Source organism: Phocoena sinus, chromosome 6, assembly GCF_008692025.1.
Source record: "Phocoena sinus isolate mPhoSin1 chromosome 6, mPhoSin1.pri, whole genome shotgun sequence".
Classification (NCBI taxonomy): domain Eukaryota; kingdom Metazoa; phylum Chordata; class Mammalia; order Artiodactyla; family Phocoenidae; genus Phocoena; species Phocoena sinus.
In genome coordinates this window covers 89,414,905-89,439,485 of record NC_045768.1, presented here as the reverse complement: position 1 = coordinate 89,439,485, position 24,581 = coordinate 89,414,905, and the positions used below count along the sequence as shown (strand labels likewise).

The following is a 24,581-nucleotide window of genomic DNA, read 5'->3' as shown; positions in this document are numbered from 1 at the left end:
TTAATATCAAACAGTCCATGAGAGCACTGATGTCAGACACCGTTATTTCCTGAAACACTAAGAAGGAAAAATTTTAAAACGTTGCCAATGAAGACATAACCCAGTGTTTTTTTAGCACCTAGAATTTTTATCCCATACTTACTCAAGGATCTCTTTTGAGCTTAATAAGACATAAATTTCTATCACAGATCACTACTGAGTTTACATTAAAAGGAAAAAATCAGGGAAATCAATGGACTGGGTGTTCCTAATACTTCTCCGAGGTCAGAGCCACCTATGAATTGATTCCCCCACCCCCGCAACCCACAGCCCTGTCCCCCTTAGCCTCTGCCTGGTGAGTGAGTGGATCCGAGTTCCCTCCATGCTGTTGCCCTGTGTCTTCCTGCACCTTGAGGAAGATCCCTTCCTCCCCCCAGGCTTTGTGGCTCTCTCCATCGAGAGCTGGTGCCTGAGAGGTGAGGGGCCTCCACTGTCCAGCCAAGGATACCTCCTTAGGGACAGTCACATCCTGCAGACACAGGGCCCACAGTGCCTGGAACATACACCCCGCAACTGTCATATGAACCCAGATTTCAGAAATGGGAAGATGCCATCTTAAAGTCAATGAGATGCAGTGTAATACAATGTGAGAACTAGGACAAAGGGAACTTTTGAAGTCACAAAAGGGAGGGGCCCCTGCAAAGGCAGGAGGACCGCCTTCTGCTGCACCATGGATGTGGAGTGGCCTAGGGGCCAAGGCCAATGAAGAACTTCAGACTCAGCTGCATGACCCTGTTGCTGTTGTCACCTTTCTGCCCTGCCCACCTATGAGGAAAGAGGACTCCTGGCTTCCTTACTTCCCTAAAGTGGGGCTGGGAGGATGGTTTTGGAGATGTTTCTTTCAGCTCAGAAAGTCTGGGGCCAGACTGAGCTGGAGGGGTCTATGGGGCCTCTGTGGTCATTCTTAGCCTGGCTGCAGCCCTTGAGAAACCTGGGCCTGGAGAGGCCTTGGGGGCAGAGGCTTGGGGGGTCAGGTGGTTCCTTGAGTGTAGAAACGAAATCAGGCAGTGGGGCAACCAAAGACGGAGGAGATGCCTGGTTTCTCCTTGGACCCTGGAGCTCCAGGAAGGTCCCTAGGAAGTGTTGCTTACTCCAGGTTGAGCGGCGGCTGAGCGCCGCTTCAGGCCCTGGTTTCCCCTTAGGTACAGTAAGAGAGCACACTCCGGCTCCAGGAGACGCAAACCTCGCACCTGGCCGGGTTAATGTGGCCCTGGGGTCCCTGTTTCTCTTCTTCCACGTTATGGGTTCTCACCAATGACCCTACAGGAGAATCCAGAACAGGGGAAGAGTGTAAACCTGAGTAAACTTTATTTGTTAAAAAGAGGGGCAGCAGAGGCGGGGATGGGGAGCCCCTGGCCGGTTGCGCCTGTCATATCCTGGTGGTGCCGGCTCCGCGCAAAACCAGCGGCTAGTCGGAGGCTCTGAAACGGGCTGCGGACCCCAGGCCGGCCGCGAGAGGCCCACTTCCCCCTGAACGCTTCCTGCGATCCTGGCCTGAGCTGAGCGCCGCACAGAGCTAGGCTCCCGCTTCCGACAAGAAGAACGACTTGCTCAGGAACGGGGTCACAATCCCCCATCTCCGGCTTGCTCTTCAGCCAAACCTCCCCCAAAGTCCCCCTTCTTGCCCAGGCCCCTACCCCCACCCCATAAAGCCCAGAAGCGCAAACTTCGCTCTTGCCTCCGAGCGCTTGCTGTCTGGCTAATCCCGGGTGCTGCTCACGGGGTCCTGGCCGCCACGGGCGTTCCCCGTCCACCACCATTCCAGGTCCACTTATCTCGCAAGACACCCGAGCCCTCTCCCAGCCCGGGCTTCGGGCCCGGGCTCCGGAGACACAGCCGCGACCTCCTTTGCTCTCCGGTGTGGCCTCCGGGTTTTGTTTCCCAGGACGTTGGGGCGGAGAAGAGACTTGTGCAGCAGAGGGGGAGGGAGCGAGAAGACCGTCCCTCCCCGAAGGCCCGGGCCTGGAGAGAGGGGAGCGGTTGCCATCAGGCAGGGAGGGGGCTTCCGCACAGGGTGGCCCGGGTGGCCGGGATGGGGTGTCACTCAGGCCTGGCCACTGCATCACCGTCCGTGGATAGGTTGCCGCTCTTCACCTAGAGTCCTGGTTCTGCGGGCTACGGCCCGCGGTAGAAGCCTTGGGCTGGGCAGTAAAACTTCTGCCTCCGAGCCTTCGTTTTTTTCTGGAGCGGGCCTGAGCTTCCATCGGGTCTCATAGGAATTACCCAAGCAAGGAACCCCGAGGTGCCAGGAGGCAGCCGGCACACAGCCCCGTGCTCTCCCGGGCCTCTGGGTCTCTATCTGCTGCAGTCACCCCGCGCCCTGTCCACCGAGGAGCACAGTGACGCAGGCAGTGACAGAAACCCCTCCCACCCCCTCTCGCACTGGAATCTGGACCCCCTCATTTGGGGCCCAGCTCCCCCACTGACCGGCTGGTGACCTCATGACAGCAGTGCCCCCATCAGGTTCCCCAGCTGTGCCTGGGGGGGTTGCCCTTGCGCTGTGGCACCGGATTTGCTGTACGCCCTTCCCCTCTCCCTCCCTCTTAGAGCCCTAGTGCTTTATGGCCCTTTCCTCCAGTCCAGTGAGGGGGCTGTCTTGGGGAAACACCATAGAACCACAAGGCAATCTGCCCGAGGTTGCATTCCTCAGATTTAATAAAACCTGAGGACCCCAAACGAGGTCCCAGAATGGACTGAAGGAGTGTGGGTCAGTACGCCTCCTCTCTCCTCTTCCACTCTCCTTCCACAACTCTGCATAGTTAACAAAGGCTGTGATGGAATTACTGTCCCCTAGGCCCAGGAGGGACAGAACTCGAATTTTCACTCCCACCCCTGCCACACTTCGAGGTGGAGAGGATTAAACTCAGTAGTGTACCTGATTTGGCTAGCCTGGGCCTGGCTCAGGAAGATTACAGCAGGACCACTACATTGAGCAGAACTGGGGGTAACCCTAAGGGCTGGAAGGGATTAGAAGGTGCACTCATACACTGATGGTCCATTCCTTCCCTCCGGACTGCAGGTTTTCTCAGGCCCTTCAGGGGACAGTGACAAGTGAATATTCTGGGAGCTGTTTCAAGGTTAAGAGCCTAGAAAGGGAGCTTATTTTCCAAAGACTTGGCAGGGCTGGGGCTTGCAGAGAATTGCCTGCTGCCCTCAGAAAACACCCTCTTTCTCACTCCTCCCAGCCTTAAACCAAGGCCTGAGATGCTCGGGTACCAGTAATCCAAGTGCAGGTTTCAGGAAAGGGCGATCAAGCAGCGATTTAAAAAGGAAGTCATCAGCCGCTGCAGGTGGAGGCCATAACGGTTTTCACATACTGAAATGCAAAGCATTTGTTTTGCATAATGTTCCTGACTCTCTTTCCCTCTTATTTGCAAGGACCTGGTTTCAAATCTCCGGCCTGTTTGGAACTCTGCAGGACCAAGTTTCCATCTCTCCCCTAGCTTTAACCAGCAAAGTGGCCATTTTTCCATTTCCATACCCTGGTGGTAGTCCTAGGAAGCACAAAAACAGGAACCAACATGCAAGCTCCCAGCCCAGACTAGACCAGAGACGAGGCAACCAGGAGGCAACCGAGGCTTTCCTTGTGTGGGGAGGGGGGAGGGAGGGCAAACACGTGCCACCAAGCCGCGCCCCTGGAAAGGGCACCCTGCATGACCTTGAGCAGTTTGGAGTCCTCAGCCCTCTGCCTTGGTTAGGTACCCCCACAGGTGCCGGTGCTCGGCTGCCAGATGCCTCCCTCCTGTGTATACCGTGGAAAACTTGAAAACTCAGGGAGGCAGGCGCCTCTGCAGGCTGGAGCTGCTGACGGTGGACGGCCTCTGTGCAAACCCCGAGTACTTGGTTTCCCATAGGCCTCAGGAAGGGCTGGCCCGTACAATCTCAAGGACCTCGCAGTTAGTCCTTAAAGCCCCAGGAGACTGAACCAACAACAGGAGGCGGCTCTCAGCCCCGGGCAACTTCCGGAGTGAGCGCCGCGGTGCCCTTGGGCTGGCGACCCTTGTGTAGCCCGTTTGCTACCGTCTGGAGTGCCCTGGGCTGAGAAGGGCAGGAGGTTCAGAGTGGCCCTCATGCTCAGAGTGGAAGCGATTCCTAGGATCCTGCAGAGACCGAGCTTCCTGCGTGCCCGGCCCGGACCAGGTGGAGCAGGTCACGGCTCAAGTCCACGTAGCCCGGGGAAAGGATGTTTCAGAAGACACTGCGCGTGTCCCTCTTACCTCGCCGCGTCCCCCCTGCCAACGTCGCGGATTCAGAAACCGCCCCCCCCATCAAGTCCCGCTGTGTCATAAAATATTTTATTGGAAAAAAAATCACCGTCTTCGTAAGAGAGGGGTAGGGGCCCCAGCGATGTCGGGTTGTCCGGGCGCCATCTCGGGCCGTGGTGGCCTGCGCCGGGCCGCGGGGTCCCCCGACGCGCGGAAGCGGGTGCGTGCCTGGAGGCGTCCGGGCCCGGGGGGCGGCCCGAGGCGACTGGGGGGTGCAGGATAGGATCGGGGCGTGAATGCTCCTGGAGCGCCTGGCTACGGCGAGCTCCGAGAGGAGGCGACCTTCCGCCGCGCTGGACGTGTTTCCAGGCTAGGCCCGCGAGCGCACGGGTTTGGCTTCAGGGTCTGTCCTTCCTTGTTTGGCCCCTAAATGTCCGCATTCAAGGTAATAATAAAAAGTTTAGAAAGCAAACGGCGTGGACGCAGAAGGGCCGACTCGCGGCTTCCGGCGGGCTTTGGGGGCCGCGGACTGCGCTGGGGTTCCCTGGGCCCGAACCCTCTGCCGCGCTCAGTCCTCGTGGCTCCGGTCGCCGGCCTCGCCCGGCGCCTCCGCCGGCTTCTCCGCCTCCTTGGCGCGCTCCTGCTCCGTGAGCTGTTCGCTCGTGGGGATGGAGTTCTTCTTGGGCCTCCCCTTGGGCTTGGTGGGAGACTCCAGGCCGCCGCCCTGCAGCACCTGCGCGGGAGACGGGCGGCACCGCATTGAGCTGGGACTGGGCCGGGGACCCCCGCGCCCTGTGCCCAGGCAGGGCCTGAAGAGCCCAACGAGGCCATTCGAGGCCGCGCCTAGCCCCCGGGAAATGGCGGCCGTTTGTCTGAGCGCTGCTAGGGAAAAGCGACCAAAGGGTCCGGCAGAGGGGTTCAAGTCTTCCAGGAATCCTGAGGGTTCAGGGAGCGCGAAAGGAGCTGAGCTAGGGCACCCAGTGGGACAGAGAGCAGAGAGGGTCCCTCTGGGCACCAGGCACCGAGGGAATCGGGAGGGTTGGGCATAAGTCTCCATGGTGGAGCAGCTCTTGAAGAAGGCTACAGGGGCACGGCCGCAATTAGAGGGCGCAGAATGCCACAAAAACACTCACTATTTTCTTCCACTTCATCCTTCGATTCTGGTACCACGTCTTCACCTGCAACTGGCTCAGACCCAGGGACTCGGCGAGATCTATTCTGGAAAGAGCGGGGTGCACCCTCAGCAGGGCAAGCAGCCCCCCTCCCCCTACCCGCTGGGCTTAGCCTGGCCCCGCGCTACCTGTCGGGCGTGGAGAGGTACTTCTGCTTCTCGAAGCGTTTCTCTAGGCCCATCAGCTGCAGCTCGGTGAACACGGTGCGGCTCCGACGCCCCTTCTTGGCCTTGGTGCCCGGCTCCCCGGCGCCAGGCGCCTCCAGCTTCCCGCGGAGCTGCAGCTCGAGCGGCAGGTGCGGCGCGCCGGCAGCGCCGGGCAGCCCAGGCCCCGCGGCAAGCAGCGCCGAGCCCAACCCGGAGCAGCCAAGGGGCGCCAGCGGGAACTTAAACACCGCCGCCTGCTCGGCCTTCAGCACGGCTGCGGGGAGAGAGTGGGGAGCCGGGTGAGCTCGGGCCTTGCTCCTCCTCCTGGAGATCCTCGCACCATGCGCTCTAGCCGAGAGCTCTCGCTCAGCCGGTGACCCCAACACAAAACCTTCGTGCTGGCCGGGAAGTGAGAGATTTGCGCCAGGCACCTAGGCTGAACCTCCTCGACGCCGGGTCCCCAGAGTCTGGGAAGGGGACCTCCCCCACCCGGGCTCTGCCTGGCATTCTCCAGGCCCCAGCTGCTCTGAGATTTCAGGATTCTCAATGAACAAGGTCGAAGCTCCTAAACACATAGAGTATGTGTCACGGAAAAGGGAAACCAAGAAAAAACGGCACAGAGTTAGGAAGATAAGCATTTGCCCCAACTAAATAGGCTTTGTTGCATTCGGGGGTGGGGTGGGGAAGAGTTTCAGTGGAAGAAGCACATCTGCTCTTCTGTGCAGGGCAAAACAGCCAATTCTGAGGGGCAGACAGCGGGTTGTCAGCAGGGGTGAAGTTGGGCGCTTCCCGGAAATTCCAAAGCATCCCAAGAAATGGGAAATTTGTTCTTCCTGTTTTCTCCGTTTAGACTCTCCCCCACGAAGACGTTTCAGTTTTCATTAGTCCTAAACGATTTTTTTTTTGCCCGCTTCAAACGAATTATTAACCGTGCAGCTGGAGGCAAAAGGTAGCAGAGATTGGACTCAAAACGAACAAACTGGCCCTGCGGCCCCCCAGGCAGGCGGAACACTGGCTGGAGGGTCACTGCATGTGGAGGAAGTCGGCTCCCTGGGCTGAGGTCACGCTAGAACGCAGGAGGGCTCCCTGCCCAGATAGCCATCTCACTACCAGTGAGTGCTCTAGCCCCGATGGAATCGGGAAGGGCCCAGGCAAGATGTGCGGGTGAATATGAGGAGAGAGCCCAGAGGGGAGAAAGGATCCTTGGGGGAAGGTGAGAAAGGAAGGGCAGACCCACCCCACTGAGAGAGGCCGGTTGGAGAGAGACGGGGAAAGGCCAGAAGAAGGGGTGCAGTGGAGAGGGCACAGAAGGTCAAGACAGGGCCCCGACAAGGAAAGAAGAGAACCGAAAGGGACAGAAAAAGCCTGAGTTGCTGGTTCAAGCTCTGCCAAGGTGCAGCCGACCTGGAGCAGAAGGGCCATTCGGGCAGCAGCTCACAAGCAAGCCTCTTGTCCCCAGGCAAGGCCCAAGGGGCTCTGTGCTACAGCACAGGTCGGTTCGTCGCCAGCCTGAGACCCCGGGCTCTGGGAGCCTCCGGGCTGGCTCGGGCCAGCGTCAGCCCCCAGCATAGCACTCGGAGACACGGGCCTCTTTCCCAAAGGTCCGGCTTTCCCGGCTTGGGCAGCCGCGGCCACTCCCAGCCAGCTCTCTGTGGGAAGGCCCAGGCGCCCGCGGCCTGAGGTCGCTTTGACCCGAAGTCTGACATTAGCAGTCTGGTCCAGCGCCCACGATGGGGATGCGGGCTCGGGTCCCCGGGCCTGGACTCCTCGGGGCTGGAAACCGCAGGGTCGCAGCGAAGAAGAGAGCGAATGCCCTCCCGGCAGGCCTGGCCCACGGGCACGAGGCCTGGCTTCTGCGCGGCCCAGCGCCTGCCCCCTTTGCTTCCCCGCCGGGAGCGCGCGGAGGGAACGGTCGGGGGCCTGCGTTCCCGGAGCTGCGTCCGAGAGACGCCGCGGCTCGCTTCCTCCCGCCGAGCCCGGCCAGCGCCCCGCGGCCCCAGGCCCCGCACGTACCCAGGTGGCTGTGGAAGGGCCGCGCCGCCAGCAGAGCCTGCACGCCGAACTTGAGCAGCTCGCCCGCGGCGGCAGCGGCGGCGGCAGGAGCGGCGCCCTTGGGCCCCGGAGGCTCTGTGAGGATTTCCTCGATCATGAAGCTGCGGTAGCGGTGCGGCCGGTGGTCGGCGCAGCCCTCGGGCGGGCCGAAGCGCACTGCGCCCGGCTCCCCCGGCCGCTGCATCGCGGCGCCCCGGGGCTTGGCGGCGGCAGCGGCTGGGGCGCGGGGCCCGCGCGGGGGTCTAGGCCGGCCCGCAGATCCGGGCGGCGCGCGGGCGCCGGTTCATGCCCCCTCCCCCGCCGGCCGGCCGGGCGGAGGCACAGGGCGCGGGCGGGGCGCGCGGGGCTCGGCCGGTCGGACCCGGGACTGCGCCCCCGCCCCACTCTGCCGCGCCTCTAGCCCCGCCGGCCCCGCGTCACCGCCCCGCCCCGCCCGGCCGCCCCGCCTCGCGTCGCCGCCCCCCACCCCCCAGGCCGAGCCCGAGGGAGGGCCAGAGATGGGAGGGTGGCAGGCGGGAGGGGGCCGGGAGAGGGGCCGACCGTCCCAGACAGAGGGAGACCCAGCGGAGCGCACGCCCAAGAAGGATCGAGCCGGAGAGCTCGGGAGACAAGACCCCCGGGGATGGGAGCTGAGGGATCGAGAGAGAGGTGAGAGAGGGTCTACAGCGAGACAGCGAGGGCCACACAAGATGCGAGACAGTGACGTGAGGATGCCAGGGACACCGAGACGTGCGCAGAGAGCAACCGACAGAGGCGCGGGAGTCAGCGGGCCCTGACGTGCCGGAGAGCACAGAGGCAAGCAGGACAGAAAGACGGGGCAGTTAAGAAAGAGATGGGACAACTATCAAGGCTAGCGGCCTGGGCAGGGTTTAGGGAGCCCCGGAAAGATCAGGAGGAGGAGAGGCAGAGACCCCGAAGCTCGGCTGGAAAGGGGGTGGCGGTGCTCAGCCTCCGTGCCAGGACGCATGGCTGCCCGCCCGGGCAGGAGTGCAGCAGTGGGCCGGGTGCAACTCGCAGGGTAGTAGCTTCACCTGTGCCTCAGTTTACCAGGTACCGCCTCATTTCTCCTGAACTGCCCTGAGAGGCAAATTTCTCCAGCCAGAATTTGCTTGTATTACCAAGTGGTATGTGGACACATCTACACAACCCTAGACGCTGTGGAGTGGGTTGTGTTCCCCTAGTTCTAGCAAGAGATGGATGCCAGGACAAGGAAAGCCTGCAGCTTTGCCTTTTCGCTGTTTTGGAGCATCAGAGAAAACCAGTACTGGGTGGAGCTGGGTGAGAAGCCACAGGGTGCCCTGGGAGTCTGGGGATAAACTCTGGTGTGACCAGCCTCCTCTCTGAACTGTAAAGTCCCCAATGTGACTGAGGAAGGCCAGAGGCTTTGCTAGCTCCCTCTCTTCATCATTGGGGGAATATAAGTCCAAGTCGTGGGGTGAAAAACCCCAAAGCTCAGCTCTCCGCTGAGTTCATCTCTTTGGCGATGCCACTTGAGGCAAGCCACTGCCCCATTCTGGACCTCAGTCTCCTTACCTGTCCCTGAGAAGATGCTGACACTCGGCTCCAGGGAGGCTGTGAGGACTTAGTGCGGGGGCGGGGGTGGGGGGTGGGGGCTGTTCCCATGGGCTCCACAGGGTCTGTTAGAGAGGAGTATATAGTTTGTCCAGGCAAGGAGGGTGGGGTATCAGTGGAGATGGATGGGTGTCCCCAGGAGACTGGGGAGGGTGCCTGCCCCTCTCCTCCTGCCCATCGGGAGTCCCTCAACTGGGGTCCTCGGCCACTTCTCCTTCTCATGTGAGCTCTGCCTTGGGCCTCAGTGGTCACCTCTGAAAAATAGGATCTACCACACCCATGGCCCTGCCCCAAGATGGTGCATCTTCTGTAGCTCCAGCTGCTAGTGGTGAGACCCTGGCACCTGCCCCAGACCCTGTGTGGACTGGGAGATGCCCAAGACTCATTGTCCATAGGGACAAAGAGAATGTCTTACCAGAGTCTCTAAAAGCCCAGCTGCCTCTCCCCCTAGAGGCTGAGTGACTTCAGCCAGGGCTGCACCTTTCTGAACCTCCCGGCCATCATCAGAACTGAAAGGTGGCCTCCGGGTGCTCCATGTGTGGGTGATCTTGTGAGTCACATAGCTTCTCAGAAGGGGACAGTGTGGGACCTACTAAGAGTGATGGTATCCCATACTAGGCAGGCCTCTATCCCAGTAGGAGGTAGACAGACAGGGGTGGTTCTGTGCCACCTCTGTTGGCCCAGCAGCCACCCGGCAAACAGAGAAAAGCCAGTGTCTCCTGGAGCCCTGGGCAGTCCAGCTGGGACCCCTCCCTAGGTAGGTGCTTGGGTGTCACCCAGTCCAACCACCTACTTTCTCAGATGGTGAAACTAAGGCCCAGGAAAAAGAAAGTACTGGCCCAGGGACCACAGGGAGCAGGGTTGCTCCCTGTATATATGGTATGGGGCCCATTTTTCTCTCACCTCCCTCCACCCAGTAGGGCCCACTGGCCATCTCTTTCTTCTTCTCCTCCTCCCTTCCACATCTTCCCAAGGGCATGGCCTAGTCTGCTGTGAGGGTTAGGCCTAGCCACCCCCACTCCATCCCTTCACCTCCTATTTGGGCCCCTGACTGAAGCCACCTGGTTTTGAGCCATCTCTGCTCCACACAATTACCTCCCTGAAGGTCTCAGGTCCTCCAGGTGGGAGCTCAGGACCCAGATCAGAGGACTTGGGAATCACATTGATCAGCTCTCACCAAATCCATTTTGCCCCCAGTCCTGGGTCAGGTTTAGGGGTAGGAGGTTATTTTCAGTATTGAGGCCTCACCTCTAGATTTTTGGGAGTCAGAAGACCAGTGCTGTCTAGCCCCCACCCTATTTCACGGGTGCTGAGTGCTCAGAGTGCTTCCCCTCAGCTCTTGGGATAGTTCCAGGTGGCTGAGGCTGAGGGCTGAGCAGCGGCATCCGCTGGGAATGAGGCCCCAGGGCCCTTTTGGGGAATGCCCTGGAGCGTTGGGAGGTCCGAAGGGCTAAGAAAGCCGGGTCCACCCAGTCACCCCTCAAGGCCCTCCCCTTGGTGGGTAGGCCTCTGATCTACCCCCTCCCGGTCTGTCTGTGCACCGCGTGATCCCAGAGGGAACTACAGATAAACCCCTTTTAGGCGAAAAAATGTTCAAAACAGCAGCAGGGCCTCCTCTGCTCGGGAATTGCAGCATTGTTGGCTGGGAAAGGATTCCCAGAGAGGGGGGGGGGTCCCTCCTCCCTGCGGGAACAGAGGCCCAAAGAAGGAAAGCCCCCCCGCACCCCGGGCGACGGGGCCTTGGGGCCTCTCCCGAGGTCCCAGCCCTGCAATCCCCACCCCAGGGGCGCAGCCGCCGTGCCCAACTCCTGGGACCCAGCCCGGGCCTCCAGCCGCCGTTGCCGCCGCGAAAATCCCGGAAACCGTCCGCTCTCGGCGGGCGCAGTGGAAAAGGTGACCTCAGCGCCCGCGGCCAGCCGCCCTCACCGGCGGCCAGGCGGCGAGGGGCTTCGGGCGGTAGGGGGGTCTCGGCGCCGCCCGGACGCCGGGTGAGGCCCCCTCCCCACCGCTGCTCTGCTCCTCAGACCCCACAGCCGCGTTGGAGGGGCAACGCGAGGGAGAGGGTTACCTCCCTCCTTAATAGAACCCTCTCAGGCCAGGCATGCCAGGTTCCAGAACTTCTCCTCCTCCACCTAAGCCCTCCTCCTCCCCTAGCGCTTCCCGGGTCGGTTTCTGGAGCCGATTGGGCTAAGGGGTCCCCGAACCACTATACAGATGGGGAAGCTGGGTCCGGATGTTGGCAGGCCTGGGCAAGGTTGGTGGCCAAGGTCTGGGTGCTTCTGCATTACCTGGAGTGCTCTGGGCCCAGCTCCCCCTCCAGCACCCACCCAACCCCGGCCCTTTTTCGTTCGTCCTCCCTCCCAGTTGTCGCGGGTTTTTATCCTACTTGGCAAAGCAGAGATGGGGATGGGAACCAAGGGGCGCTTTCTTCTGGACCGGTCAGCTCACCTCCGGGTGCAACCGTCTAGAAGCTGCCAACGGGGAGTCCTACACCTCTCCCCACCCCCAACTGACAGACCGGGAAACCGAGCCCGGAAGAGCTTCGCTGTCCCTGCCCCCGCACCCCACGCCCTGTGCCGGGCCTCCTCTATGAGGACGCGCACGGTCAGTGCCTGGAACGAAGGTCATCCTCCACTCGCTTCTTTCTGTAAACTGTCGCTTCTGATTGTCCCCGGCCCAGGGCAGGCTGGCGCTGGAGGCGGTGGCTATCAGGCGGGCGCTCCGGCTCGGTCTCCGTGGGCAATGCCAGAAGGAAGCCACCTGCACTCGGCCGGGAACGCATCGTTCGGTCTGAGGCCCGTGCCCGTTCTTGCGCCTAGTGTCTGAATCCAAGACTGCCGACATCTGTCTTGCCTTCAAAACAGAAAATCTCGAGGTTATAAAATTACTCCGTCTCCACGCTCGCAAGTCACATCTCCCGGTGACCGCACAATCACTTTCTCGCTGGCGAAATGGGTCTCTAATGACGCCTTCCTTTATGAACATTTCAAAGTCATGTGTGGACTTTTCGTTTTGAATCATTTCAAACACCTGTGAGCTCGGGGCTCAAAGCGCGTTTTGGGACAGCACCTTGAGACACATTCCTCTCTCTCCCTTTCAAATTCTCCCTCTTCAAGTAATTTACAAATTTGTTCCTTTGGAAATAGTTACTTTATTTTTGTTTTGTAGCTAATTTTTAATGTGTGCTTTTCTTTAGAAGTGTGAGTTTTAAAAGATAGATCCATAGGTAGGTAGTAATTGCCTTGACGTAGCTAAGACCCGGTTTTTGATGCCCCCAGAAACCCAGAGCGATCCTGCTGGTCACAGCGCAGACCCCGGGCCATTCTGCACCACACCCCTCCCCCCACTCCCAGGCATTTCAGCCTGGCCCGGGAGGCTCTAGCAGCTACCTTGGTTCCTAGTAGAGTCGTGAGAAATAGCGGCATCCGAGGCCACAACCTGGGCCCGGAAGTGGTGGCCGCGGGTGCCTCGGCTCGCTGGGGCCCCAAGGCTTGCTCAGGAGCTGCTGCGCGCGGATACCGAGGCCGTATGTGGGCAGCCCGGGGAGCTCCTTTGGGCTTCTCCCGGTGGTGGCAGTGGCGTGTGCGGGTCCTTCCAGAACGTGCCCTGAGACAAGGGCGCCGTGCTCCGGGGACACGGGTGCCAGGACCAAGAGGCTGGGTCCGACTCCCGCTCGGGCGCCAGTCAGGGACGCCAGTTCAGGCTCCAAGCCCTTCTGGCCTTCGGAGAGAGAGAGGGTCAGTGCTGGCCGCCCCATCCCGGCAGGTGTCCGCTAGCCCGGGTCACTGCCCTCCTGAAGCCGTGGGACTGGCCTCGGCGACACTGCAGAAAAGGAGAGACCCCATGACGGAGACCTGTCCCTCCAGCCAGACTGGTGGGCAAGGTTCATGAAAAGGGCTCGAGCTTTGCTTTTCTTTCTTTATCTTTCCCTTCCTTCTTTGCTCTCCTTTCTCTCTTCCCTCCCTCCATCCGTCTACCCTCTTTCTTCTTTAACTGGCCTTCCTCTGCCTGCTTCTCTGTCTTCAGTTGGGCTTTGGTTCTCTTCTTCCCTGCTGCTTTGCTCTCCCTTTCCCTGTTTCCTTTAGTCAGAAGGACGCCCACGTCCCAGTCTATCTTCCTCCTAATAAGGGGAGGGGCCTTGTACTCACCAAGGGACCTCCAGGTGCTGTTTGCAGAGCCCTCTGAGGCTTATGTGGGCTATGTACCTGGGACACAGTCTCCTCCCAGCCAGGTGGGCAGACTGGGTGGCAAAGCTGGGTGACGCAAAAGGCCCTGGACCTGTCCCCCCAGCCAGGAGAGGGGGGCACATCTTCTCCAGAGTGTCTTCCAACAGCAGGTGTGAGGCCAGATCATATTGCCCCTTTCAAGAGGGAATTCACACTTGCATCTGTCATCCCTAACACAGAAGTCCCTTCTCCCCCTGAGTACTGGGGAGAGGCGGCAAGGGCGGGGGGCTAAAGGGGACACAGAGAAGGCACAATCACCTCATTCCTTAGATGCCAGGCCAGGCCCAGCCTCTGATCCCTGGGCTCCAGTCCAGTCCTTCTTCTCCTGCTGGTCTGAGTGAGATAAAGGGTCCGGGAGCTTGATGCACATCCACAGACACCTGTGCTTCCTGCACCATTTTGCACATGCCCCTCAGTGCCAGGAATGGGCACAGAAGCCCTGCTTGCAAATGCCCAAATGCCATGCAGAGCACACAAGGAACCCATGATGCAAGCCCATTCCCTGTCTAAGCGTCAGTTTCCCAAAATGAAAAAAGCAAGAGGGAGTGAATTGGATGAACTTCTTCTTGCCAGTTTTAACAGCCTAGATCAGGGGTTGAACATATTTTTCTGTAGGGGGCCAGGTAAGTAAATATTTTAGGCTTTGTGGCCCATATAGCTCAGGTGCAGCACCTCCACTCTGCCCTGCAGCATGAATGCCGCCATAGGTAACATGTAAAGGAATGAATATGGCTCTGTGCCAGTCATGCTCTATATGCACACTAAAACTTGAATTTCATCTAATCTTCACAAAACATTATGTCACAAATATTATTCTTATCTCTATTTGTTCAACCATTTAAAAATGTGAAAACCATTCTTAGTTCATAGGCCATGCAAAAACAGGCAGTGGGACATAGTTACCAATTCCTAGTCTAGATTCAATTCTTCTGATTGCACAAATATGTGCACTTCCATATCAGAAGTGTTACCTTATTTTAAAAAATTTTTAAAAATTTTTCCATGAAAGCACCCATTACTTTTGCAGTATTAGGGCCTTAGAAACACAAATCATCAAGTTCATTTCCTACTCCCATGTCAGAATTCTCAACAATTTAAAATCTTTCTGATACTAATATGTTTGGACACTGAGTTGGATGCTTTACAACCATCATCTCATTTAATCCCACAATAGTCTTTAGAGTAGGAATTGTTCACCCCTACTTTCCAGCTCCTTGCATAATCCGGGTAACAGTACACTCACTCTCTTCAATGGCTGCCCTAACAGACTCTAAAGGCTGATTCCTCTGGGGAACCCCAGCTGCTGAGAGGCCAGTGACCTGGCTGGCAGCCCTAGAAGGTCAAAGGCCATCAAGGGTGTGAGTGCTCCCTCCAGGGCCGTCCTTTCCCATCTCCTCTCAATTCCAGCTAAATCCTCTCCAGCTGTTGAAATGTGGATTGGACAAGGGGGCTGCAGCCTTGACTTTCTGGGAGTTTCCCAAGCCCTGAGACTTTGCAGGCCTTTGCAGGCCTTTGCAGCTGCCAAGTGACAAATCCTGCAAGGCATAGGCAAAGGGAAAGAATATGACAGAAAAATAGCTATTATAAATGTGTTACTTGCTAAAAGAATTTCCAGGAAATCTTGTTCATGTGGAGGCTTCACCCCCTTCTTCTGCATCTTCAATGGCTCTTGCGCCCTCTGCTGGTCAGATTGAGTCCTAACCAGCCTCAATTGGACCCACCTTTCCTCTTTAAAAGGAAAAGCAACCCAGAACTTTATCTCCCTTTTATGTACCAGACGCTTGCTGGATGCTGAGGAGGAGTGAAGAGATGTCCTTAGGGAGTGCAGTTTAGCCATGGAGAGAGATAGACAGATGTGCTCACAAGTGACAACAAGGTGGGCGGGGAGGTGGATGGCTTCCCAGAGCAGGTGACATGACGTAAGCCCCCTTGAAGGGTGAGGAGCTTCCAGACTCAGACACAGTAAGCTCATGCTTCTGGAGGGTGTTAGTGTTCCAATCAGTGACTGGCAGCATGTGTCAGTTTTTAAATGTTTGGCTACTTTAGCACCAGCCACAGCTGGCCTTCAGAGACATGACAGGCTGGAGCTCCACACTCCACGCTTTCTCCTAAGTCCCATGGGGACGTTTTCTGATCCCTGCTGCTGAGAAGGGGTGTCTCTCAGTCCAGTTACAGGTTCTACTCTGTATTCCCCAACATGAAATAGCCCTAGGAACCATCTGAGGAGCATGTCTTCTGTGGGGGCATTGTCACACCAGCCCCCCACATTATCTCATTTAATCTCACTCTAGGAAGAGGGTATTTTTAGCCTTAATTTACAGGTAAGACAATAGGTGCAGTGGAGCAACTTCATTTGCCCAAGTGGTGAGCTGGGATTTGAACCAGCACTCTATCCATAGCACCACAGTGAGCTTTTGGTGGGGGGAGTGTGTTGGGGGGTCCTCTACCTTCTGACTTACCCCCATTTTCTCTCCAGCCCTTATTGCTACTAAGGTTTAAACCACTAACACCATCTGTCAAAGGTCACTTCCAGTCAGGTGTCCACAGACACACCACGCTCACAGCGTCCAAATCTGGACCCAACATCTCTCGCCTCTCCCCAGGCTGCTGTTCCTGCTCCCTTCGCCCGGGCTGGGTGGCGATCATCAACTGGAGCTGCCATCAGTGCGGACACGCCTCACTGACCGCTGGCCAGGGATGTCCCGAGAGGCAGGCCCCATTCCTACCAGAGTGCACACAGCAGGCAGGGCATCCCCATTCAGTGGGCATGGTAGCCAGGTACGGGGCCCCTTCCACAGGCCAGCCCTGTGCTGGCCCCAACCCAGGCCACCCCAGCTGTCTACGAGGGCATATGGGCAGAGAGAACGGAGGGCGACCAACTCTGGTGGCTTTGGGAGTCAGGGAAGGCTGCGGTAGGGGCAGCTGAGTAGGTATCTGGCTGTGGCAGGCAGGTATAAGGAGACAGAGGAGCACATTTGCCAGGGCTGGAAAGCCCTCCCAAGTGCTGAGCTTGGAGTGGGGGGTTGAGCCCTTCTGGGATGTCTGGGCAGTCACCCACTTTGAGACTGAAAGGCTTGTTCCAGAAACAAGTTTGTTCCCAAATGGTTTTGCATTTGATGGTGTGGCAGCAGCTTGTTCTCACCAGGGAGCTACACTTATAAACCATCCTGGTGCCTAGGGACAGCCTGCAGGCCTGGAGCAGGTCTGGGGACCTCTACTGTGACCCCATCACCAGAACTGCCATTTACAGGCTACGTAACTCCTGGGGGTATCATCGACTGAGCTGGGAATGGCACTTCCTGGTTGTGCACTGCACAACCCCCCACCCCCGCCAACTGTGTCCAGGAGTCCTGCCAATTATTTGTTTCCTTCTCTTTTCATAGAACTGAATGGGGTTGAAGAGACTTGTCGGTAAGTTCTATCACGTTCTATGTGCCCCTTTCCCAGATGATAAGCTACATGTTGAGGCCACAGAGGAAAACATGTCCTATCTGCATACTTCATGTTAAAAATATACCTTAATTTAGAAATCTACTGTCTAGCTGTTTTATGTTTCTGTTACAGATTAGAGCAAAATTTCTCGAAGCTTTGAGTAAGGGACATATGGCAGGCCAAATTCTAAGACTGTCCCCTCGTGTATGTACACACCCTATATAAGCCCTCCCCTTGAATGTGTGATAGACTGTCATTGCCCTGATTGTGTTACCTTATATGGCAAAAGAGTTTTTGCTAATGTGATTAAGGTCCCTAACTGGTTGGTATTGAACTGATCAAAAGGAAGATTATCCTGGACCTGACCTAACTAGATGGCTCCTTTTAGACCTCCCTGAGGTGTGAGCAGTTCTCCTGCAGGCCTTGAAGACAGCTGCCACATTGTGAGGGGGCCTACAGAGGAGCCATGGGGCCAGGACCCCAGAGTGGCCTCAAGGATCTGAGAGCAAGGAAATAGATTCTGCCAACAGCCACAGTGAGCTTCAAAGTGGACCCGTCCTCAGCTGGGCCTCCAGATAAGACCACATCCCTGATTGCCACTTTGTGAGGCCCCGAACAGAAGACCCAGCTAAGCCCAGCCTGGACTCCTGACCCACAGATACCCTGAGATAACACGTGCATTGTTTTAAGCAACTGCGTTTGCAGTAACTTGTTATGCAGCAGTAGAAACCAATCCAGTAAGCGAGTTGTGCATGGGCCAAACCTGACTTCTGCCTCAGGAGAGAGAATACATGAGGACAGGACACCACTTTTGGGACCTTTGGCCTTTACTGTGATGCAGGGGCAAAGTTGGGAGTCCCACACCTGCCAAGGGACCACGATGTGCCTCTGTCCTCGCACGCCTGCTGACCCCCAAGGAAGCCCCTTTGGCAGGCAACTGGCCACAGTGTGGGCAGGATCTATATGATGCTTCCTCACCTGGGGTGAAGAAAAAGGGAGATCATTCCGCTCGCCAGTGTCCTGGTGTCCTGCAACTACCCACTCACTGTGATTAAGAGTGAATCCAAGGAAGACTCCACCCAGAGAGGGAAAGTTGCCCCTAAACCTCCCTGATGCTGCAGAGCTGGCCAGCAGTGCACATAGACCCAGGGGAAGGGGAGAGCGAAGTGGGGGAAGGTGTGTGTCTAGTTCCTCTTTCTCCCATCCCCTGGGCTCTGGGAAGCAAGAAGAGGTAACACATGGAATTTGACCCCATTCTCAGACCGCTGATCTGGTGCACTGGGGCACCACCCCCCAATTCGGAGTTTGCTCTGCGGCCAGGTCTCAGTCCCTGCCCCACCCAGCCCCACTCTCACAGTAAATGCATTGCCCACGGGAGGCCTCCCCTCCCACCCGGTGACTTAGGTCACGGGTTCTAGCCTCTGCCTGTGGCCTGTGAGACCAGACCTTCCTACTGGCCAAGCCCTGGTCAGTGTAGTTTTGATACACCGCTGAATCCTGTTCTAGTCCTCTGTGTCCTCTTCTCATTCCCCCTAAGTTAGAAGAAAGCAGGGCTGTATGTGGGCAAGTGGCAGAGCTGGTTAACTTCTAGCAGGTGAATTGCACAGACTCTGTGAACAACTGCAATGAACACAGCACTAATAATACTGTATCACATAGTGGGAAAGTTCCTCCCTTTCTTTTTCTCTTCATCTTTCTGATTTTAAGTCCCAAGTCTCACCTTGCTGCTGGTATGGCTTCACTGGGCTCACAGACTCTGGCCACTCTCCTTTCAGTGGATGAGTCCAGCCTCAGCTCTGCAGCAACAGGCAGGCAGCAGTGTCAGGATGTGCAGGGACAGTGTTGTGTTGTAATTGGATTCATCTTTACAGTTAACTACGTTTCACTTTTCCTAAGTGATGCTGGGTGGTTGTTTTGTTTTTGTTTTTAGAATCTAAGTACACGTTAAATACATTGAGTAAGTGAGAGGAACGTCATTTAAAGGGGAAAAAATCAGATAAATAGTAGCACAAGTGATTCATGAGGAAATGACATGATCATGGAGGTGGTGTGAGTGGGGCAGCATGGATCTGGGTTCGAATTTCGCTCAGTGACCTGGGGCATGAGCCTTCTTTGTGCTTCAGTTTCTTTCACTGAGCAAAGAGGATAATAACATTGTGAAGACCAGCTATGTGCATATTCACAAAGCCCACAGCTGGCCCTGGCATGCTGCACGTGCTAGGTGAGTGTTTGTTAAATAGGATTGACAGAGTTTAGGAACTGGAGTTTAGGAAGCCTGCACAGTGAGTCCTCCAAGGAGGGCACTCTGCACCCTTCCAGATGCTGCTCATGGCCATTCCTGCATGGACTTTCTGACCCCAGTCTGAGTGGGGTTGCCCCAGCGCTGACACCTGCAGTCCCGGATTTCCTCTACCACTTGCTTCTCTTGTCTCCCGGACATGACCACTATAGCTCCTGGCAGGAGGAAGTGACTGGCAGCTGCGGGGTCTGGCAGGGGGCCTGGCCCAGTCAATGAACGTGAATGAATGAAGTGAATGAATGAAGTATCAGGAAGGTTCTGACTGCCCTGCGACCATGCAGCTATCTGGATGCTGTGTGTGCTCGCCGCAGAAAGAACCCCGAGCCTTCAGGCAGGAAGTACCAGCCTCCAGCAGAGTTTCACCCAAATCTATCATAGATGAACATGACCCCTTGGCAGGTGCACTGCAACAAGGTGGAGACAGTGGGTCCTGAACCACGTGTCAAAGAGACGTGTCCTACCGTCAGGGCACAACTCAACATCTGCATAGTTCCCCGCCGACAGGCACCGAAGTGAACCGGGCCTGCTGGGCAGCAGCCAGATGAGCAACGGCCACCCGGAGCACCTGAGGTGGGTGCTGCTGACGGTGGGGTGGGGGTGGGGGTGTGAGGTGTGCAGCTGGGTTGGGGTGAGGAGTGGTTGTTCTTGAAAGTTGACAGCACCGGAAAGCGAGGCAAGCCATCTCCAGGGCTTGGAGACAAGCCTAATCCACTTTCCAGGTCCTGCTGACCTCCCAGCGTGGGCTGGAGCTCCTGACGCCAGGACACACTTGAGTTGGGCCAAGACTTTGTCCCAGTTAGACATTCCAGCAAAGCAGAGTCACGCCCAAATATCCTTCCTAAGGCCTTTGTCACTGGGGTGATGTTGGTTCCTGTAGAGCTCCAACATCTGGTAGGATGGAGGGGTTGGGAGGGCCTGGGATGCCACCTCTGTCCCAACACCCAGGGACTGCTCACCCCCTTCCCAGTGTCCAGCTAAATCCTTTCCTTATAGGCTTCACCCAACCCTGCATTTGTCACAGGGAGTCCATTCACTCATCCTGCCTGCTGAAGGATAAGGCAACAGGGCCAGGACCTCTCCACGTTGCTGCACACCCCCAGCCTGGCCGCCCTGTTTCCTCAGGGGCGCCTTCAATCTCAAGGGTCAGAATCCCTTGTAAATGCTGTGCAGTCCAGCGAACTGTGCCCCATGTCACTGGTGAGGAGGCTCAGTTATATCAATACTGTCACTTCACCCCTCAGGGACTCCGTTTCCCATCATAACATAAAAATCAGACCAGCTTCCTCATCACAGGTTTTCTCAGCACCTGGCCCATAGCAGGTGCTGAATGAAGGGGAGCTTCCACTCGCTCCATGCAAGGCTGAGGGGGGGGGGAGGGCTCACTCCAAGCCACACAGTTGGTGGCAGAATTGGAAGGACATGTATCAGTCATGACAGGTTCTAATAAAAGCCTCCCTCTCCTGGGAGTCTTATGCCCGCTCCTGCTGTGAGTTCATCACTCATTGGTCCGTAGAGCAGCTCTGTGTGGGGAGTGCTGGCCACAGGGCAGAGGGGAAGAGGGGATTCTGGAGAGTTTCAAGTTGGTGATTAAATGGTCCCGTTTGGAGGTGTTGTTGGTTACTTTCCCAGACAACTCGGCCAGAGCTGGGACAGTCCTACCACACGCCCAGTAGAGCTGAGATGAGCACTGCAGGCAGCCAAAGCTCAGAGCCTGGGTCCCATCTCTAGGCTGCCCCCTGCTCTATGGCATCCCCAGGCTGTCTCTCCCTTTGTGAGGTATGGTCACAGGGGTGAAAGCAATCTCCAAGTGCCCTCTTAGTCCAACATTCTGTGACAAACCAATTCATGTGTATTTTCATGACCAGTCATATCTCCCTGCCAGTTCTGGCTCCATCCTTCACCAGTTTGAGAGACAAGCATTGAAACCTCTCTGAGCTTTAGTTTTTCCATCTGTCCAGGAGGGACAGTAGCAATCTCACGTTCTGGGATTACCATGAGAATAAAATGAGATAGTACTTTCAAGGTGCTTAGCAGAAGACCAAGAACAGAGTTAGTGCTCACAAAATTGGAATGATAAGATGCTTCTAAGTGCTCAGAAAATCCTTACTAGTGGTTCCCGTTTGAGTGTCTACTACCATATACCTAAGCCCCTTGCCATTAAGCAGTGTTGTCCCCATCTTTCTGACCAGAAAACTGAGGCTTGAGGTATTATAGAAATTGTGCAAGGAAGCTAGTAAGGGCACAATCAAGTTTGAATCCTACACTAGAAATTCTGTGGCTGCCTGGTCCTGGGTGCGGGAACTTAGTGGCCAGTTGGCAGGGATGAAACCCGTATGTAACAATACCCAGAATAAAAGATGGAGAGTGAAGCCTTGAGAGGACCAGTGAGGAGGTCAGGGTAGGGGATGCTGGAGCTGCGTGTGTGCATTTCAGAGCAACCTTGGAGGCCTGAATGCAAAGACGCATCTGGGTGGTTCTAGGTAAAGATGCTGGCGTGGTTTTCACCCACCCCCGAGGCCCTCTTGCCTGTAGGCATCTTCCTGAAGAAGCTCCAGTCAGGGTCCAGAGCTGAGAGCAGGAACTGGGGCCCAGTCTGTAGGATGCCTCCTTCGCTGCCTGGAGTCCCTGGCTGCCTTCTGTCAAGTGCCCCCAGGCCCAGCCTTAGGTTTCAGAACTTGGTGTGAAGCCAGGCACCTTCCCAAGATGAGTGAGGAGAGAGGAGATGCAGGCACCCCGACTGGATTGATGACTTAAGGTGAATCCTCCTTCCTTCTCTCCAGCCTCAGCTTTCTCTCCTGGTGACTTTGGGCAGTTCCCCATTCCTGGGACAATGAGGGAGCCCTTGGGGGGGTGAGTGGCTTCTCAGAGGGTGTGACAGACCAGGGGTGGCCCCAGGATAGCCACGTTGGCATGTGGAAATTCCGAGGAAAGGAAGAGAGGGCTGTGGAAGGTGCCCCAGGGCTCCGAGCACAGCCTCCTGTTGTGCTTGCAGAAAGCCCCAGAGGCGCCAGGCCCATGCTGAGCACAGGTGTGCATCCCGCACGCCCTCTGCTGGCATCTCCCAGAGCAACAACTCAGCTCCCAGCTTTCTTCAGCCGGCCCTTGGGGTGGGACAGAACTCCCAAGGAAACAGGTATTTATTTATGTATTATGTTTTTTTTTTTTTTAATTCCTGCCACAGGCCTCTAAGATCCTTGAGAACAACATTCACCAACCTCACCTCCAACACAGTGCGAAGGACTTTATGTTTTCTAGGGGGGAAAGTTCTGATATTTTAAAACACTTAAAGGAGGATTCTAGAACAGGGCCATCACTGCCCGTAGGAGTTTCCTGTGGCTGCCATAAGAAGGCACCACAGACTGGCTGGCTTAAAACAACCGAAATCTGTTTGTTCAGTTCTGGAGTTTGGAAGTCCAGAATCAAGGTTTTGGCAGGGCCACGCTCCCTCTGAAAGTTCCAGGGAGGATCCTTCCTCCTCTTTTCCAACTTCTTGTGGCTGCTGACAATCCCTGACTTCTGGCTGCATCACTCCAGTCTCGGCCTTTGTGGTCAAATGGTCTTTTCCTCCCATGTGTCTGTGGGTCTTTTCCTCCCGTGTCTATGTCTCCAAATCTCCCTTGTAAGGCTTCCAGTCTTTGGTTCATGTTGCACCTTAATCCAGCCTGACCTCATCATAACTAATCACACCTATGAAGACCCTATTTCAAAATAAAGTGACATTCACAGGTCCCAGGAGTTAGGACTACAACCTTTCTCTTTGGGGGGCACAGTTCTCCCCACAACACTGCCCATATAGCATCTTTATACAAATTACACAAAGACACCCCTTCCTGAAGGTAGGCATAGGTATAGCAGTCAAGCACAAGCTGGGTTTGAGCCCATCACTCACCACTGAGCTGGGCACCCTTGTGCAGCGAATAACCTGCACAAGTAAGCAACAGCCCTGTTCTGGAACCTCTAATTTAAAAGCTTAACATCCATCCAAGTAAAAGGTCCAGACTGAAATATCAACTTCAATCTGGGCCAAAGGTGCTACCAAGCCCAAGGGAGGGGCCTGAGCGGCTGTATCCCAAGGCTGGGGCCGAGGCAGGGTCTGCAGCGGGCAAGGCCATAAGTGATGCATTCTCTGCCGAGAATTTAAGAGCAATAACAAAGCTGACTAAAAGTTGGTCTGCTTTTTATTATCACCATGCATTCACTATTTTAAACAATGTCAGTCATGAAACTCTCCTTCCCTGCCCACATTTTCAGCAGTTTCTAAATAACTGCTGCTGATATCATTAAGTCTTCAGAACATATGGAAGCTTCAGGCTAGCCCACACTTATTACCTTTTCACCAACACCGTGGTCTGCGTGGAAGTTATTCAGAGAACTGGCAGTTAGGCAGTAGGGTTTGACATACATCTTGAGATTGTGAGGTCTGGGGACCATTGGTGATTGCAGCCCCAGTAGAATTACACACTCCTGAGACCAGTGGTAAAGACAATGTCCATCCTGAAAGCAGGGTGACTACGAAGACAAAGACAGATCTCAGGCTCCTTCAAATCTGCTGTTCTTCCAGAGCACTGGGAGTTTGGTTTTTTTTTTTTTTTTTAGTGTTTAATCCTTACAACAATGAAACAGAGAGCCAAGTGTAAGGTGTGACAGTTCTGTATCCTGAATGTGGTGGCGGTTACTACACAGGTGGTAAAATGGTAAAGAACAACGCATGTATACTGACATCAATTTCCTGCTTTTGATTCTGATTAACTATAGTTAGTTAACCTAAGATGTCACTGGGGGTGCGCAGGGTGGGGGGTACAACAGGACCTTTCTCTATTACCTGTGTAACTTACTATGAGTCTATAATAGAATTCAAAATAAAAAGTTAAAACAATAAACACTGCAATGTTTTGCAAAACAATGAAACACTGCAAATTGCAAGGTATAATAGTTTTATTTGTGAACACAAATTTATTTTGTACATGAAATATTTTACTTAACTTGAATATCTTTTATGTTTTCATATATATATATATATATATATATATATTTACTTATTTGGTTGTGCTGGGTCCTTAGTAGCGGCATGTGAACCCTTAGTTGTGGCATGTATGTGGGATCTAGTTCCCTGACCAGGGATCAAACCTGGGCCCCCTGATTTGGGAGTGCGGAGTCTTAACCACTGTGCCACCAGGGAACTCCCTTAATTTGAATATATTTTAATTGAAATATATTAATCTTTTAAAATTATGCTACTTCGAAAAATCAGAAAGAGAAATTAAGGAAACAATTTCATTTACCACTGCAACGAATAGAATAAAATACCTAGGAATAAAACTACCTAAGGAGGCAAAAGACTTGTGCTCAGAAAACTATAAGATACTGATGAAAGAAATCAAGGATGACACAAACAGACAGAGAGATATACCATGTTCTTGGATTGGAAGAATCAATAT

General features: G+C 55.6%; 1 protein-coding gene across 2 annotated transcripts; it reads right to left on the bottom strand.

The window, feature by feature from the left end:
• Nucleotides 1-4,312: 4,312 nt before the first annotated feature.
• On the bottom strand, nucleotides 4,313-7,841 carry BARX1 (BARX homeobox 1). 2 transcript variants are annotated; one of them, XM_032635506.1, is made up of 4 exons: nucleotides 7,576-7,841; nucleotides 5,545-5,836; nucleotides 5,378-5,457; nucleotides 4,313-4,977 (listed from the first exon to the last, which is right to left on the bottom strand). In XM_032635506.1, exons 1-4 carry the CDS (start codon nucleotides 7,796-7,798, stop codon nucleotides 4,685-4,687), a joined length of 888 nt encoding a protein of 295 aa, XP_032491397.1. In that variant the 5' UTR covers nucleotides 7,799-7,841; the 3' UTR covers nucleotides 4,313-4,684. The 2 variants fall into 2 exon arrangements, with proteins under 2 accessions (XP_032491397.1, XP_032491398.1); XM_032635507.1 differs by having other exon boundaries at nucleotides 4,672-4,977; nucleotides 5,378-5,462.
• Nucleotides 7,842-24,581: the final 16,740 nt, after the last annotated feature.